General features: G+C 39.1%; 3 protein-coding genes across 4 annotated transcripts; all 3 read right to left on the bottom strand.

Annotated features, from left to right (window-relative positions):
* LOC112202634 (restin homolog) lies at positions 1-4,580 on the bottom strand. The gene is made up of 3 exons (XM_024343632.2): positions 4,339-4,580; positions 3,855-4,020; positions 1-3,628 (listed from the first exon to the last, which is right to left on the bottom strand). Exons 1-3 carry the CDS (start codon positions 4,450-4,452, stop codon positions 252-254), a joined length of 3,657 nt encoding a protein of 1,218 aa, XP_024199400.1. The 5' UTR covers positions 4,453-4,580; the 3' UTR covers positions 1-251.
* Positions 4,581-5,909: 1,329 nt separating this feature from the next.
* Positions 5,910-9,153, bottom strand: LOC112166115 (BTB/POZ domain-containing protein At3g22104). Of its 2 annotated transcripts, XM_024302883.2 has the most exons (4): positions 8,230-9,153; positions 6,506-7,597; positions 6,258-6,398; positions 5,910-6,215 (listed from the first exon to the last, which is right to left on the bottom strand). In XM_024302883.2, exons 1-4 carry the CDS (start codon positions 8,290-8,292, stop codon positions 5,991-5,993), a joined length of 1,521 nt encoding a protein of 506 aa, XP_024158651.1. In that variant the 5' UTR covers positions 8,293-9,153; the 3' UTR covers positions 5,910-5,990. The 2 variants fall into 2 exon arrangements, with proteins under 2 accessions (XP_024158651.1, XP_040362720.1); XM_040506786.1 differs by having other exon boundaries at positions 5,910-6,398.
* A 160-nt stretch (positions 9,154-9,313) lies between these two features.
* On the bottom strand, positions 9,314-13,507 carry LOC112203671. The gene is given in 7 exon segments (XM_024344599.2): positions 9,314-10,249; positions 10,350-10,417; positions 10,672-10,708; positions 11,589-11,767; positions 11,881-12,651; positions 12,654-12,963; positions 13,160-13,507. Coding segments are annotated over 7 exon segments (1,971 nt in total). The 5' UTR covers positions 13,258-13,507; the 3' UTR covers positions 9,314-9,741.
* Between the last annotated feature and the right edge of the window lie 5,090 nt (positions 13,508-18,597).

Genomic DNA, 18,597 nt, shown 5'->3' with positions numbered 1-18,597 from the left:
GATTTATAAGCATTCGTTTATCTCAATCTTATTACACCTTTAATTCAATGATACAGAATCTGAAACACAAACATGCAGAATGTTACACATCTCCAGTTATGCAGGGAAGGCACTTTAACGTTATGATGATACTATTGGTTTACAAATCAATGAGTAAAACTGACATACATGATTGAAATGGAAAAAAGAAAAAGAAAAAAAAAAAAAAGAGTCCGTTTTATATCCTCAGTCATCCTGCTTCAACAATAAATTCACTTTGGAGCCGAGGAATTCAGCTTCTTTTCAAGCATCTTGGCCCTTCGAAGAGCATCCAAGGCCTCGGCTTGTTTTCCTGCACGTTTCAGATTTAGTGCCTTCACCTTCTCTGCCTTGATCTGTTCCTCCAGATTACTTCTATCTTGGATTACATCGTCACTCTTGCCAACATTGGGTTTTGAATGCTCTGGTCTTCCAGGACCTTGAGATGATGTATTGGCATCTTCAATTCCAATTGCTCTTAAGGCAGACAGAAGTTCAGGATCAAGAAGTCCCTCTACGGCCGCATCATCCACTGGTGCTACACTAGTGGAATCATGAGTAGCACTTTCCTCTAACTGAGCCTCAAGTACCTTGGCCAATTCAAACTCTGCTTCCGCTTCTTCAATCCGACCCTCCCTTCGCAGCTTCAGGGCTTGACGTTTGTGACCTAGAGACTCCTGTTGCAACTTGAAGCGATCACGACTGGACATTGGTTTTTGGCCCAACGACGGTGATCCATGCTGCTTTTGGGCAGCTGGAGGAACATTGTTAGCAGAACCGGACACATCACTCGAACTAGTTTTGGACTGAGGACTGTCTTCCTCAAGACGCTTCTCCAACACTTTAGCCTGCCTAAGTTCTTCACGGGCTTCTGTCAGTTTTCCTTCTCTCTTTAGAGCTAATGCCCTCCTCTTAAAAGCCACGATTTCTTGCCGAATGGCACTTTCATTCTTCTGTGAAGATGATCCCAGAACCAAATTGACCTCTGTAGCATCTTGCTTCTCATTGGCACTTTCATTCTTCTGTGAAGAAGATCCCAGAACCAAATTGACGTCTTTAGCATCTTGCTTCTCATTGGCTACAATCGTATCTTCCCGTTTATTAATTATTGCATCATCTCTTTTTCTCAGATCTTCCTGTGAGGATCTCAACTGAATGGGAGGACTGGCGTTAACAGAATCAACAGAATAAGATAGGTTATCATATTGTTTTTCAGCAGACCCTGGAGAACCTTTCCAGTCATCCCCCGTCAATAAATCTGCGAAGTTCCCAGATTGGGCAGGTGAAGACTGACTAGCGCCTTGAGCAATTCTCTGGTTGTCTGGGCGACCTGGACCCAATTCCATTGGTAAACCCTTTGGGGCTTCCAACTCTTCAATTTGAACTTCTAGTACCTTTGCCATCTTCAACACTTCTTCAGCTTCTTCAGTCTGCCCCTTTCGTCTAAATGCATGAGCCTTTCTTTTCAAATCCAAAAGCTCCCTTTGGATTTCACCCTTACTTCTTGGTGCAGCAACAGCAAGTTTGGAAGAAGATTGCAGAGGAGATGCCTCTACAGAATGCTCTTTATCCTCCCACCCCAAACTCTTTAGCACTGAGAGTAGTGCTGGGTCCTGCATATCATTTTCTGTTACATCCCCGCCATCACCTTCTTCCTCTACACTGAAAGGAAGATTATCAATGAAATTGTCCTTGTCCCTACCAAAGTCCGACTGAACTTTCTTCGGTGCTTCCATCTCCGACATCTCCCCCTCTAATGCTTTTGCCTTTTTCAGCATTTCTTCTGCTTCCTCGGTGTCTCCCTGGCGCCTCAGAGCAAGAGCCTTTCTTTTCAACCCTAATAGTTCCTTCTGAATTTCAGATTTACTTTTCCTTGATCCTCCAACCGGGAAATCACTTCGGGCTTGTGCTCCAGAAGATTCACTAGCCTGCATGTTACCTATTTTCTTATCAGGTGCTGATGAAGAGTTTGCAACTTCATTATCATCATTCCAACCCAAATTCCTTAGCATGGAAAGATATGTTGGATCATACATATCTTGATCTGTTACATTCTCTCCTTCCTCATCTGCAAATAACAGACTTCCAGAGACATTGGCATGCTCATGTTCCAAAACTGAGTCCTTACCATTCTCCATTTCTTCAAGCTGATGCTCAAGAATCCTGCCTCTCTTCAACTCTTCTTCAGCTTCATCTAATCGTCCCTCCTGTCTCAGAGCACGGGCCTTCTTCTTCAAAGCCAGAAGCTCTTTTTGAATCATTAACTTACTCTTCCTCGCAGGTTTGAAGTCAATATGTTCCATTGCACTAATATTTCCATCATCCACCATAGATGACTTTGATGATCTATCAATAGTTTGATTATGAACTGTTGCAGAAGGTTTCACGACATTGCCCTCTTGGGACTCAATGCTTTCAAGGTCCCTTTCAAGCAGTTTTGCCTTTTTTAGCTGCACCATTGCTTCTGTGGCATTACCTGCTCGTTTAAGAGTTACAGCCTCTCTTTTTAAGGATTGAATTTCACTTAATAGTGCTTCCTTGTCAACTGAAGCTATCTGGGTAGCAGAGGTTTCAGGAGGATTATTTGAATCTTGAGCCCATCCTAAAGATTTTAAGGCAGCAGTTATTTCTGGGTCCTCCATATCCTCTTCTGTCACTTCAAAATTACTATCTATAATATGATCATCAGCAGCATTAATAAGACTATCAAAATTAAAGGCATCCTCCTGCTCATATTGAATTGAAAAATCTTCTTTGTCATCATCCATACTACGAATCAGTGCAGATATTTCATCATCGGACTCTTCAGCCTCACCCAACAATTCCTGTTCTTCAAGTTGCTTCTCTAGAACTTTAGCTCTCTTTAATTCTTCCTTGGCTTCTGCAAGCTTGCCCTCACGCTTCAGCTGGAGAGCCTTCTTTTTATGTGCAACAACCTGTGTTTTGTCAATGGCACTAGTAGCCTTACTTTTATTGCTCTTTTGTGAGATTTCTCCCAGAAGAGAAGACAGCTCGCCCTCCACAGTCAGACTCGCTTGTTTTTTATTCTTGTCACGGAGATCCATATCAGACCACCCTAATTCTTTAAGCTCCGCTGAAAGGTCATCTTTTTCTTTACCCACTGGAGGAGTGACCCTATTTCTTCTTCCAGATTGGGAAGAGTCATCTTTAGTCTGGCCCTCAGCCACATTGTCAGAGAGTAAATCCTTTTTACGCTTTTTTCTTAAGGATATTTCCAACGCATCAGCCTGCCTCTCAAGCTCCTTCCCTTTCTTAAAGGCTCTTAATGCTTCCGCAGACTTCCCTTCTCCTTTCAGAATTTTATACTTCTTTTTTTCATCCAAAGCTTGCTGACGCAATTCCTCAGGAGTAACAGATTGACTATCATTCTGTAATTGACTAAACTTATCAACAGAAACACTACTAAGTATTTCTCCCACCGCATCATGGCTGGAATCTCCTCGACTATTTGAACATGATGCACTACTAGTTGCCCTCAGCATACTGGAAACTACATTCTTGTTAACCTCTTGTCCTGATTCCTTCCCTTCATTACCAAGTATCTGGTTCAAAATTTCATCCTCAGGCTTTGATGTCAAATTTGAACTGCCTGCACAAGAGGGTTGAGACGTTGATACAGACGGGCACCATTTACAGTAGTTCAACCTTTCGTGTGTGCCACTAACAGAATGCAAATGTCTGAGGAAGAAAATTGACTCTACATTGACCACTCCTAACTAAAAATACAATGCACACGGCTTATCGCAAAATGAGTACAAACAGTAACAAGATAGAGAAATGAACTAACAACCTCAAAAAGTAATCAAGAAGTGTACCTCTCGCAGCTCTACTCTTGTGTCCATATCTCTCGAACCGCGCTGCTTCTTCTAGCTTCTTACAAGGCTCACATATCCGCACAGGCGCATCGCCTTGCCCACGCAAAAACATCCTCTGCTGTGTACAGCTGCCACAGAAAATGCCCCCACACCTCCGGCAATGATGCTGAAATTCCACAATGTACATGATCAAGATTCAAGAACAAGAAAACAACCATCACAACAAATCCAACTACAAACTCAACTCTGTTATTAAAAAGTCTATATTTTCAGCATTACACAATGCATATATACGATCAAGAACAATAAAAAGCTCAAGTCTGATAGCAAATGCTCTTTTTTATCTCACAAACCCAATTTTTTTTTATATTTTTTTTTTCCAAAACATTGAGAAACTTAAAAAAGCACAAAACTTTACAACATGGGTATTCAAGAAAGTTGAAAAAAGGTGATGGGTATTTGGATCGAAGGCAAAAGAATGAACCTTGCGATTGATGAAGGTGAACTGAGAAGAACATCCCTGACAGTGTGAGGCGTCAACCACCCAATTATTCCCTCTCAGTGATGGCTTCGCCGGCAACCCGATCTTCTCCAGCATCTTCTCTGCTTCGATTTCAATCAAAGATTCCCAAAACCCACAAACCGAAAAATCAAATTCAATTATTTGCAGCTGAAATCAATTTCAATTTTTCCTTTTTTTATTGGTTTGGGAGAAGAGAACAGAGAAGAAGGAAAGAAAAGTCGTGTCTAGGTAGATGCAGCTAAACGGTGTCGTTCTTCGTTGGGCTGCGGGAAGCATGACATTGGATTATGACGGGCCCAAAAGTTGAAGAAGGCCCAACTCTATTCAGCATCCAACGGCCCAAGGACATTAATTGGGTAACAATGTTCCACAGTAATCATATTGCCAAGGAGAAAAGAGAGAACCCTAAAGAATAAAGATGAATTTATTCGTCCTCTTTGTATTCTTTATTCCTCATCCTAAGAAAGTATCAGCCGAAATTTCATTCTTATGATTTTTAAAGCTCCTTTTTTAATTTGCTAGACATTTTAAGAACCTAGAAAGAGAGACAAATCATGACTTTTTTGTGTGGTCGATGAACAAATTCACAACTTTAACTTTAACATTCCGTGATTCCGATTGGGTGACACCCTTAAACAATGTCATTCTTGTTAGGGTGTAAGACGACGACGGTTTAGGCCTCAATTGAAAAACAAAATAAATAGGTTTTGTTGAGATACACCTTACTTAACATCTAAAATAAGCGTGATAAATGTTGATTATGATTATGCATTCATAATCCATGTATCTAAGATCATGTTTAAACAAGACCACCACTATTTAGTTCTAGCAGTACTGCAGCGATCTCATGCGAGACTTGAAAGTAAAACCCCTTTTGATCTTCAAACTTAGAATTTCGAAAAGAAGAAAAATACAACTAAACCAAAAGTAGTCTAATATTGAAGGAAGAGAAAAAGAAGTTCAAAGAAAAGCTTCTCTCTCTTTGGCTTGGTCCTTCCATTAAATGATCACTGCTTCCAACTAGTTAAAAGTCTAATAATCTCACAGTAATCAAAAATGTTTTTGTTTAGAAAATGTAATGTTGGTCTTGAAGTTACCTTCAAGAAACAAATGTTGGTCTTGGAGTTCATCCAGTAAGAAGCTTTATTTCCTTGGTTAAGCTGCACAATCTATGGCTCTTACACACAGACACACACCCCCATTGCATTTTAGTATTTTACCACATCCACAGTTGACTGTGTACTCCTGTAACATTGTTAATCATTAAACCATTATTACCAGTATTTGTTACAGTCATGAATTGGTAAAAAATGCTTTGGTTTCTGCAACTGCAGTATAGGTTTCTGCATAATGGTTTGCCGTGCCATTTACCTCACTTCGATATTCTTTAGAAACATCCAATTCCTGCGATCATCCAAATGCTCATTTTAAGTATAACTTTTGGTCTTGGTCCTCACACAGTGCTCAATTGTCTGATAATACCCAAAGAGCAACTAGTATTATAGTTATGCCCTTTGGATGTACGTAGTAGATACAAGGAAGGAAGGAGAAGAATTTGCATTGATTTTCTTGGTCTTGAGAAATCTACATGGCAAACTGTTGGAAATTTTGTATTATGGAAAGAGTTTTGACAAGTATCGAGTATTGGTTGCCTGAAAGGGCAATCTTGATTTGATTACACTTGTCACTCGTATCTGCATTGTCCCGAAAACCTTCCCCAATTCCAATGCCTTCAAATGCATCAAATCTGCACTGAGCTTCTGAGCCTCTGTTGGGAGATCAAGACTCTTTGCGTCAAGTAGGACTGACTCAATTTCCTCTTTCTTATCCTTGGTTCGGATGTAGTAGACTTCCTGGTGTACGCTTCTGAGCTTGGATCGCTGTTTCTTGAAAGCTTCTACTGCTCTTCTGGAAGGGAACTTTGTGCGAGAGGCTTGTTTCAAAGGTCCTGCTGAGAGCTTCTTATAGTTCAGTGCACAACAGATTGTCAGCTTCTCTTGTTCAGATAGACCAGTGTGGCACTGTCAAATACTATAAGTCAGTTCTAGCATTCAAGAATAGAGAATACACATGATGAATTTTTTTCGTCTATTTTTATACATGAACACATTAATTACAACTAGCATACCTTAAAATATACAGCAATGGCCTCGTAAAGTCTGTCATGAGATTCTCGCACAGACGCTGGCAACATCATAACTAATGCTGCAAACTTTGAAGGTTTCAAATGAAAATCTGGAGCCACTTCTGCAAGGTATAAATCCATCAACTTGGCGACCTTTGTGAAGCGACTCTTCCGGGATAAATGAACCCCTTCTTGAAGAAGAAATGATTTCCCTAACCTCAAAATCAAATTCACATCATAAACATACTTTTTCCCACAGGGAGATGGAACAAGTAAATAATCGATTGTTGCTTGATCCAGGTGTGAACCTATCATAATCTCCAACTTGTTTTTGTATTTCTTGCCTACTTTCATGTTCAAAGCCGCTTGATATATATTGAATAATCCCTTGAAAGAAAGGGAGCGCCTATCAAGCAGAGAAAGTAGACCGATAACAACCTCTGTGATCTTGCACTTCTCTTCTGGTTTGGCACCAAAACACTTTGACTGATGATAACGAAGGAGAAACTTGAAAACTGTAGACTGTTCAATCTCCTTGGATATCAGGCTTCTTATAACCATTTCGATCGATTTGGTATTTAAGAACATCAAGTCTTCAAACCACCATGTTTTCATAGAGCAATTGCTTTTCAGATTATAACTGCTCCTCGAACCACTAGAAAACTGGAAACTACTCACGTTCTCTGATGAAGTAGTATCATTGGGGGTTGGAAAAAATGGACAAGAAAGCTTACCTATGATGCAGTCCATGACTATCTGCAATATCAATGAAGAATTTGAGGGGGCAAGTAAATCTTGGCACTGCTTCAGAGCTACTAGAAGCTCAGACCACGTCCAAGAGCTGATACCATCAAGAGTGTTTTGAGCTTGCAATAGTATATCACCATCCATCTCCATGAAATTGGCAATGCAGTATACAAGGACTAAGTTGGAAGGAGTTATTTCGATTGTTCCATTGTTGTAACAAAACCTTGTCATGAGCTCAAAACCCTCTGCACCTCCAGGAAAGTCATGGAATATCACTTTGAGGCTCGTTGTACCCATTGATTTACCAAATAGTTTGCTTAATCGACAAGAGAAAGACGCCAAAGTTTTCTGCAAACATATATGGCATGGTTAATGTTTGCATAATAACATTCTTTTCAGTCATGAACAAGATAAGGAACTTTGTGAACAAGAAGCACTCCAATATTTGAGATGCAGACTGATCTTGAATTGGTAAAGACCAACAGACCCAACAAAAGCATTAATTAGTGTCACTGAGCAACAAACGAGGGAATCCACAGGAACATTTTGTGAGAGGTTGCTTTTGACAATAAAATTGTAGGGGTGGTCCAATTTAATTCATTGGAAATTAGTGGATATCTCACAATATCAATTCCAATGAATCAATGAATCCAGATAAAGAAAATTAGAACGACAAAACTCATGAGCCCTACATGGCTACCTCCTTCTGAAATAGAAGGTGCAAATTAAATGGTCATGTAAAAAAAGTGTGCATAATAATGATACAGCAAGGACCGAAAAACAATAACGCTGTGGAGAAACTCAAAATAAACCAAATTCTGTACAGAAAATGAAAATTGAACCTATTGAACCCAATAGTTCCATTCAAAGAGCTGAAGAAGATAGAAATCTCAGCTTTCTTCATTGGGAAACAGTCATAAATTCATAATTCAACAACAATGAACCGATATAACTTATATAAGTAAATGAAGAACCATTACCTTGTTCACCATGAAGACTTCTTCGCCATTGACATCGACTTGGAGATCACAGAACATTGCCATTGCCACAGAAACAGCAAAGAAGAAAATCTCAAATCAAAGCATAACATCCATGAAAACTTGAAGAGAGGTTTTGTGTCAGGAACAACATATGTACTTTCCAGAGTGACCCAAAAAGGAGAATAAGAGAAAGATGAAAGGGTTGGCTTTGAAATTTGAATGCTGTTTATGGGTAAATGAGAGCATAGAAGGCAATGTCTGCTAGTAGTCAGGAGACAATGGAGGGAATAAGAGTAAACCAGGGCACTTTAAAAAAGATTAAAATTAATTACTAAATTAGATAAAAACAAAGCTTGAGGGACATCCCCAGGACCCAAAATCTAAACGTCATTAAGGTCCACACTGTCCTAATTGATACATATTATATTCTTCAGAATTGTCAATCTGTCAATCCAATTAGCTTTAATTTTTTTGAATTCAATTAAGAAATTATTGATATTAAAATCAACCTATTAATCACATTAGCAAGAATTCAAGATTACAATTAATGTATTGATTTCAATTAAAAAATATTAAATAAGAACATATTAGGAGTCAATTAAATTTTTAAGTCAGCAAGATAAGAAAGGAAATAAATTCAATGTAGGAGATTATATGACTCATTAGACCGCAATTACGAAGAAAATTTGTCGGGATGATTGCATCCAATATAAGAGATGATTTCTGAACTTTTACATAGAAGTTTTGTCAAATATCAAATCGCCAAATTGTGTGTTTCTTCTTCATTGTTCAAGGCTTTTCCATAAATTATTTGAACAAAAAATAAAAAGGTTTTTCTATAATGTTCATTCAAATATTTGTTTGATCAGAACAGGGAAAAACCTTGAACAAAATTTTCAATAATTTAGTGTTTTCAAGATTTGCCAACAAACACACTTTGCTTCAGAAAGAGAAGAAAAATTCTGAGCCTAGAAGCTGATTTGAAAACATAACCATAACCAGAACTAGAATAAAGAGAAATGAATTTTTACCTAAAAAACAAGAAATCTAAAAGCAGCTAATATAATATATCCACGCCTTTAAATAAAAGAAGACTCTTTAAATAAATAATCTATAATTTAACTCTTGCTACACTGGCTTCATTCTTCAATAAAATAGGCAATAGAGCACTTCTTCCACTTTAAGGTGAGAGCAAATACAGTTGACAATGGTGACAAGCGAACCCCAAAAAAAGATTAAAAAGAAAAAATATGAAAGGAACAACATAGATAAGATGAGGGTTGCAGAGACAAGACACCACTCAGGCTAGAAGATTCCAATCAGTTTTGTATGGCAGTAATTATTCCGAAGAAACTGGAAATATCTGGTGGAGGCACTCACTTGCTAGGGAATGCACTCTGTCAGCTTGCTTGCTTCTATCCCAGCTACTTGAACTGAACAAAATCGCCAGTAAAACTCCGAATCTGTATACCACGAATTGATGCCAAACGGCCATGGAAATCATGCATACACTTAGTAACCATTTATCTGAGGCCTTGGACTTGGGCCCATCAACCGTGAAAAAGGTATTTGACCGCGGCTAGGAATTCCCCTTTGGCCAGAAATTCGATCGTTTAATTTTGGATCTGAGACTGATCTGGAAAATGCTTGCGCAAGCTCAAGAGCTGAAGCTGCTTTTCCGTGATGCAGGCCAGCACCATCAGGAGATGATGGTTTTGGCTGTTCAGGCTTCCGCCAGGTCTCTGGTGATGGTGGCCTCTCTGACTGTTGCGGCTGCCTATCAGTCTCTCTGTTGTTCTTCCTCCCATCATTACGCCAATTCCTCCTCTGCATATCTATTCTCTCAACTTGATTATCCCTCCTATCAAATTTCTTTCCAGTTCTCTGATCAAAAGGATGATTCTCAGCTTTATCAGGGTGGCGAGTAGGATTGGAATGCCCAGGAACTCTATCAGGCTTTGGAGAGAGATGTTCAGCCCTTGGAACATGATTTTCAACCCTGGCAACATGATGCTCAACCCTTGAAATAGCAATAAACCACATTATTGTAAGAAAATATACAAATTGTCTACAGACGAAAGTGTAACAATCAGAATTTTGAGATATAAAAGAAACCCTACTTGTCAGAATGCTGAACTATGTCAGCATTGTTGATCACAACATCGTCAACCCCTCGCTCCTTAAGAACCTGAGAATTCAACGGAAATGATTTCAGTACTATTGAGTGATTAATAGTAAGCCAGATTAAAAAAGCCAATTATGAATGGTTGGAGGCATGAAGCAAGGGGTTGCAACAGGAATCTAAACTACACAGTTCTGACTTCCGAGGCTTGGACACAACCACATGTCAAAGCAAGTATAGAACTTGCATAAGTTCTCTTTAAACAAACCATAAAGTTACCTATAGGAAATGAAATCTCAAACTTAGTTTTAAAAACTCACCAGTTCTCGTGGGCGAGCACCACCAAATAACCCATTCCTGCATGATATCATCAAATGTAAATTGCAAGTACCAGAGTAGAGGCCCAATAATTACAGAAATGAAGCACAAACTTTTTTAAAGACCACTAGCTTCCACTTCTAAAAACAGTACCCACACAACAGTACAATGCGCAATACTAAAGCATTGTGTCTGCGTAGTGTTATCAAATGTAATAACCGTAGTGTGGGTGTGCAGTATAGGAGAAGTCCTTTCTCGTATCACGCAAGATGTGTAATGGATGTAAAGTAGATGACAAGAATGTGAAGGGAAACAAATGACGAACAAAAAAATATATAACAATTTTTCCGAATTTCAGAATTTAGACACCATAACAGAAAATGAGTAGAATTCTAGATGAAGAATGCATAAACTATGTTACATAATCCTCAATCCCATATTTTGACATGATAATCAGCAGCCTATGTTCTAGAAATGCTCTTTAAACATATTACTAATTTTCACAGAGACAGAGACTATATCCATAATAAATGATTTCCCTTCTTCCCTTCATTGTAAGGGCAGTTACCAATATTTTCACCAAATTTGGACAGGGGGAACTACGGAGAGAGAGAGAGAGAGGGTAATAGATATTTAAAACTATAATATTACAAAGCATCAAGTGTCAGTCCATAATGAGACTTATTTTTTCAGTTATTAAACAGAAAAAGTTGGGATTGAAAGAAATAGACACCATATAATGAACACACTACTCATTCGATTGCATGCGAAAATGAGCAAACAGTGATGCATGGTACCAAATGATCTCTAACATTTCACTCAGCTTTACATCATTGCATTCACCCTCTTGATAGAAAACGCATAGATAAACACAGTATACAGCAATGAGCAATCAAAATCATTGCCAAAGAAACATTACCTCTCTCTTTCGGCAATTGCATCCAATTGTTCAAGAGGCTGAGACCGGGGCTTTAAATTCAATTTTGGACGCTCCACGGCCAGTTTCCCACTCTCAGAGCCTGCTGAACCAGGTTTTGTAGAATTCATATTTCCATACACTTCATTGACAGTTTCAACATAAACAGGGTGCTGGTACTCCTATAGTCGACCAAAGAAGGTGAAATTAGTTCATTAAGTGGAACTGAGTCATTATATTTGATAAAGAAAATACTCAAACACGGGTAAACATGAATTGGTAACCTTGTAGATACCTGTGCATGATCACCAACTGGAGCTTCCAAATGGTCCACTGGCCTTGTTCTTGGAAGTAACTTTAACTTAGGGCGGTCTACGTGTTCTGAAGAAGTAAAGGGCTGCACTTCAGTCTGACCATATTTGCCATCAGCCTGAGCAGGTTGAACCCTGTTACTATACACAGTTGGCTTCCTTTCTCTTACTTCTGAAATGATGGGGGCCCTAGCCCTCTCATAATCAGGCAACTCCTTCCGAACCATTGGGCTCCTTTCTTTTACTTCTGAAATGATGGGTCCCCTAGCCCTCTCATAATCCGGCAACTCTTTCCTAACATTCTGAATCCCATCATCCATTTGTAGACCTCTTTCAATTTGTCTTGCCAAGGTGGCATCATAGTTTTGCCGCTCAACCATCACATCCATCCTCTTGTAAGCGTCACTACCATAACCCTTGGAATGTACACCACCCTCTGTTTCAGCTGACCTAGCAACCTCGATGTTATTCGCCTGATACTGGATTGAAGGCTTTGATTGCCATCTACCAGAAGACACCTTCTCAAGTGCACTAGCATGAGCCAACTTCACAACAGCACTCTGTCCGGACCATGCAGATTGCACCGGCTCAGTAACACCCGCCATCTCCTTCCTAACTGCCCACGCATTTGGCTGAGCACCACTCCCACCGCCACGCCCACCATTACCACTTACACTCTGAGAATTAACCCCCACCGCGTCACTAACCCTCTCCGAGTAAGAACTCACCGCTTCCCTGGGGACTGCGGCGCCGCAGCCCATCCCTGCACGCCTGATAATCCCCCAGGGGATGCAAACACCGGTTTCGGCTCGGCAAGGGCTGGGGCCACCCGAATGCTGTCATCGCTTATAATCCGGCGCGGCACCGACACACCATCCAGTGGCTTGCGTTCATCCTCATCAAAGTTCCGCCCAATGTGCACAGAGTGCGCTAGAAACGGAGTCTTGTCATCAAAGTGCCTGGTGGCGGGAGACGTATGTGGCCGGGAACGGTGATCGGGCCGTCCCATCGGGTTTCCCCAAGCGGCCGGCCGGTCGTAACCGGGCCGATCCGTAGCCCTAACAATTCTGCGAATTAAAAAAAAAAAAAAAAAATCCAAAACCGGTTTCACCATTAGCTAGGGTTTTACCTAATGGATCCAATCAAAAGTTCAAAACGCACAAGATCTAATCGATTATCCTACTTTCTTCGAGGATTCGAACCACAAAAGACTAATCAAAACAAGTGCGGAATCAAGAGGAATAGGGATGAAAAGGGACTTACACACCGGGAGCAGAAGGGAGAGGGAGATCGGAGGGAATAGAACCGCCGTGAAAGTCCTTGAGCGTCATCGTGTTTCCGCTCACTTTCTTCTTCGACATTTTCCTCTTCCCCTCCCTCTCTCTCTCTCTCTCTCTTCAAATCGAACCTCAAATTCTTCTAACCCTTTAGCTGCGGTTGTTGATGGTGACGGCTGCGGAGGGAAGCAAAACGACGACGTATCGGAGAAGAAGAAGCAGAGGAGGGGAGAGCTTCAGAAACCCGCCGGAAGGAACCTTAGAGATCGCGCGCCTCTGCTTCTCTCTCGCCTTTTTTTTTTGTCCGTACTGTTCGTTAAACACTCCCAATCAGATGATGATGATTTAATACTACCTGAACCGTCCGATCATCCACCGACCTACTTCTTAAAATATTCCGAACCAAGCTATTACTCTCTCTCTGTTCCTTTTTGGCAGGAAGCTCGATAAAGTTTTCTCGGGTGGTGGAGATTCTCGAAGCCCAAGGTCCAGATGAAACGCGGCCCAACAATACAAACCCGGATCATCTGCTTGGGTTTTATGGCGGTGGTTAATAAGTATATATCAAGTTTTCAAATTTCGGTTTCGGTTTCGGTACTTTAAATTTAAGGATATTTCAGTGGAAATTTCAGTTAAAAATAAATAAATTAAATTAATTGCATTTATAAAATGATATTTTTGAATGAAACTTTTACATAGACTAAACTAACCTATAATAAATCTATTTACAATGTAACATCTCTAAAATTATACATTTATAATAGAATTATGATATTTTATATGGACAAGTAATTAACTAGTATTGTAGTAGATTGCTAAATTGGTGTTTTTATCTAGAGTTAAATACTGTTTACTCCCTATACTTATAGGGTTTCATCGTTCAGTCCCTGACCTTCGAATTTCACCTAAAAAGTCCCTGAACTCTCAATTTCCTCCCTGCTGTTAAGCTCCGTCCAAATTGTCTGTTAAATTGTTGACGTGGCATCCATTTTACACTGAAATGTCTATTTTACCCTCAATTCCTGTTTTTTTTTAATTTTTTTTTCTCTCTCTCTCTTTTTTTCTTTTCCTTTTTATCACTTCTTCTTCTAGGTTCTCTCTCCCCTCCTCTGTTTATCTCCATCTTCTTCCCAAACCAAACCAAACCCATCTCTCTCTCTCTCTCTCTCTCTCTCTCTCTCTCTCTCTCTCTCTCTCTCTCTCTCTCTCTCTCTCTCTCTCTCTCTCTCTCTTCTTCTTCTTCTTTGGAGATGAATATGCCTAGCAAACTCAGCATAATTTAAAACAAAATCACCTCACATTTACGAGCCTTATGGTCTGTGTGGCCTGACCCGAACTCGACCTCTAATTCCTCCATAAACCGATACAAAACCCAAGGTAAGAATCGATCGGGGACGCTGCTTATCAGAATGGTACAGTTTTCGAAGCTTCTCGATCTTGTTGTGGCACTGCACGATGGTCTTAGACGGCGAGACGAGGGGTAATTGGGCAGCGAGAGCGGTGGCGACATCATTCCAATCGTTCTGATCCAGATACATAATTTGCTTCAATATGGCTACCATCTGGCGGTGAAAATCACCAACGAGTAGGGCGAGGAGGCATAGCCAGAGTTGAAAATCTCTTAATCTGATCCTCCAGTGAACGAGGACGAGTGGGAAGGAACTAATGAGGTCGTGAAGATCGGGAATGGAAGTCCGACCAAAGTTTAGGCTGAAAGCACGGAGAAAGTGGACTCCAAGCTTACTGAGCTGAAGAGGTGCTTGGTAGATTTGTTTTATGGGACTGAATTGGGCTTTCGAGCCAGGTCGGAGGTGAGAGCAGAAGTGGTGGAGTTGGTTAACCATGCAGTTGAAGGTGGCGAATCTCACTCCAGCGCCGACGAAGAACCCAGGGCTACTTGATGGCAATTGGGTTTTACTGTAAGTTCAACTTCATGTCTAAGAGTGTATGAGAAATGTTGGGAGAACTTATGGGGCATAGATTGCTTTTTCGAGTCGAGATTGGATTGGCCAAATGCAGGGGAAGAATTAGGCTGTTGGTAATTGTTTTTTTCATCACAAAGTCTCATAATTCTGAGAACTGGGTTGCAAAATTGGAATTGAAATAATAGCAACTTGTAGGTTTCCAACTTAGGGGTTTGATCTATTAGTTTGTGGCTATCTGATTTTCTAAGTACGGCGGTGGGAAGCGCCGACAGGAGGTGGGTGAGGACATTAGGGTGTGGGATAAAGAGAGAAGGGAGGCGTAACTTAGGAGAGGAATAAGGGTTGTGATGGTGGTGGTGAGTGGTCGTTAACATTGGTTAAAGGAAGAGAGAAAGAGAGGGAGAGAGAGAAGTTCCGGTAAAAAGAAAAAAGGAAAAGAAAAAGAAGAGAGAGAGAGAGAGAGAGAGAGAGAGAGAGAGGAGAAGTTTTAAATACACACCCCAAATTACTTAATACACACTCCTTACTCAATACACTTACCATTTAATTTCTCATTCTAATATTGTACTAAATACACAACCCAAATTACCTAAAACATCCTTAAACTAAAAAACCTTGAAATACACTATTATTTAACTACATTAGGGCTACTATTTAATTTGATTAGTATATATAATTGACCATATTAATTACTTGTGTTAGTTATTGGGAAATCCATAAAGATTCATCATTGTTCCCTTCAAATAGATGCTTAGAAATAGGTTTTGTATTATTTGAGTTCTCATTCACCAAACACTGAAACACCCTATTGATCAAGTATAAAATTTTGAGTTGAACATTCAATCAAAATTGTATCCGTAGTTTCTCCACAGTGGCAAAACTACGAAATTGTCATTGGATGGTCAAACAAATTAACAATTACAAAGTTTTATACCTGTAATGTTTTATATTAGATAATAAATTGACTAATCATAACTTTTAGGAAAAAAAAAAATGAACTAAAAAGTGGGAATAAAGCGATATATGTTTTAAAAACACTTAATGCCATTGGGTCTCTCAGACTCTCACCCCATTTAATTACAATTTATTTAAGGAAAATTTAAATTAGATGGTTTCTAACTTTACTTCTTGTTTTAAATGAGGAAGTCATTTATAGAAGTTCATTGTGTTTATAATTATAGAATTAAAAAAAAGGAAGATATGATTATTCTTATTTTTCTTCTAATACATAGATGTCTATTTTGGTCATTTAATCTACCTATGAAATCTGATTTGAAATATAAAATAATAGAGATGTGTATTAAGTAGTTTGGGGTGTGTATTTAAAATTTCTAGAGAGAGAGAGAGAAAAAAAAAAAACAGTAATTGAGGGTAAAATGAACATTTCAGTGTAAAATGGATGTCACGTCAGCAATTTAAAGGACAATTTGGACGGAGCTTGACAGCAGGGACGAATTAGGAGGAAATTGAGAGTTCAGAGACTTTTTAGGTGAAATTCGAAGGTCAGGGACTGAAACGATGAATCCTATAAGTATAGGTAGGGGTCGTCAACGGGCCGGGCCGGGCCTTGCTATATTTTTAAATAATTGCGGGCCGGGCCGGGCCTGGCTTTATTAAAAATCAAAGGATCCAAGCCCGTCCATATAAAGCGGGCTTTTTCGGGCCGGGCCGGGCTTGGCCTTGCGGGCTTTTTTGGGCCGGGCCTTGCGGGCTTTATTTATAAATAAATATTTAAAGGCACGAGTATTTTTTTTTTAATCAAGCTTTGGAAATTCAATGGATAATGATCAAATACAACCAAAGATAACAATCTATATAACTATATTGTACCCAAAAAAATCTACATTTATATATAGATACTAATTTGTTGATAAATAAATTTTTAAAGACACTAATTTTTTATAAATCTATATTTATACGTCATACACTCCAAAGAGCTACATATAGCAATTCAAAGAAAATGAGAAACCGACCGTCGGATGAGTTTATTACAATAAATTATGAGTGTGGTAAAAATTTAGCCAATTTCACCATATTTTTGAATCCGATCGGATTGGTCAACCGTAGTCACTTATATGTTTTATTGGTTGACCGATGGCGTGGCAACCGCGAAACGTGCTTATTTTTTCACATCACGTTTGTATATATTCCATCGATGGATGTGTGTGGACATAAGATTAAAAAAAAAAAAAATTTAATTACAAACACATTGGACTATACCAATTTTATTCCTAAAGTTATATGACTTATACATTGCATTTAAATTGTTTAGGTTCATTCTAAAGCAACCATGAAGTGGAAAATGAATTCGGAGAAACCAACCGCTTGATGGAGAGATTGTAATGTTTTATGGTGGTTATAGAAAATCCAGCCAATTTGGTTCACGTTTCGAATTCGATCAACTAGGTCAAACGTAGTTACTCTTATAAACCTATATTTATATATCATACACTCCAAAGAGCAACCCCTATCAATTCAAAGAAAATGGAAAAACCGACCGTTAGATGAGTTTATTACAATAAATTATGAGTGTGATAAAAAATTTAGCCAATTTCACCATATTTTCGAATCCGATCGGATTGGTCAACCGTAGTCACTTATATGTTTTATTGGTTGACCGATGCCGTGACAACCGCGAAACGTGCTTATTTTTTCACATCACGTTTGTATATATTCCATCAATGGATGTGCGTGGACATAAGATAAAAAAAATTAATTTTAATTACAAACACATTGGTCTGTACCAATTTTATTCCTAAAGTTGTAAGACTTATACATTACATTTAAATTGTTTAGGTTCATTCTAAAGCAACCATGAAGTAGAAAATGAATTCGGAGAAACCAACCGCTCGATGGAGAGATTGTAATGTTTTATGGTGATTGTAGAAAATCCAGCCAATTTGGTTATCGTTTCGAATTCGATCAACTAGATCAAACGTAGAAGAAGAATCCATAGTGATAGTGATGGAGACGATGATGAAGACATAGAAGAAGAATCCATAGTGAGGACAAGAAGATAGAAGCACACAGTAGCAAGAAAATCCAAAAAAAAGCAGGGCTTCTGAAAAAGAGGAAACAAAAGGACAAGCAACAAGAAGCAAAAGGGTAAAAAAAGCTACTGCTGATGAAGAAAAAGACCTTGAAGAGGAACCAATTGAAGAGATGAAGAAAGGGAAGAAGCAAATTGTAAAGAGAAATTCAATGGTCGATCGAATCAAGAAGAAAAAAGGAAGGTTGGTCAAGACAAGGAGTTCATGTATGCCAGTAAAAGAACAAGGAGAGGCAAAAGGCATTAGATGATAATTGAAACAATAGCATTATGTAGTGGTGACAGTAGGTTTCTTAGTCTATCAAAGTAGATTTTTCATGTCTGGACATTAGCTTTATGTTTGTTTGATTTCCAGATTTGATATTTGATGGAAAATGATGTGAGGGTGACAATAGTAATTTAAAGTATTGAAAGTGGCTTTATGAACTGTTAACAATAGCTTTATGTTTA

This window comes from Rosa chinensis, chromosome 5 (assembly GCF_002994745.2).
Source record: "Rosa chinensis cultivar Old Blush chromosome 5, RchiOBHm-V2, whole genome shotgun sequence".
NCBI classification, from domain to species: domain Eukaryota; kingdom Viridiplantae; phylum Streptophyta; class Magnoliopsida; order Rosales; family Rosaceae; genus Rosa; species Rosa chinensis.
Note: the sequence above shows the minus strand (reverse complement) of the source record. Positions and strands in the feature narration are given on the sequence as shown.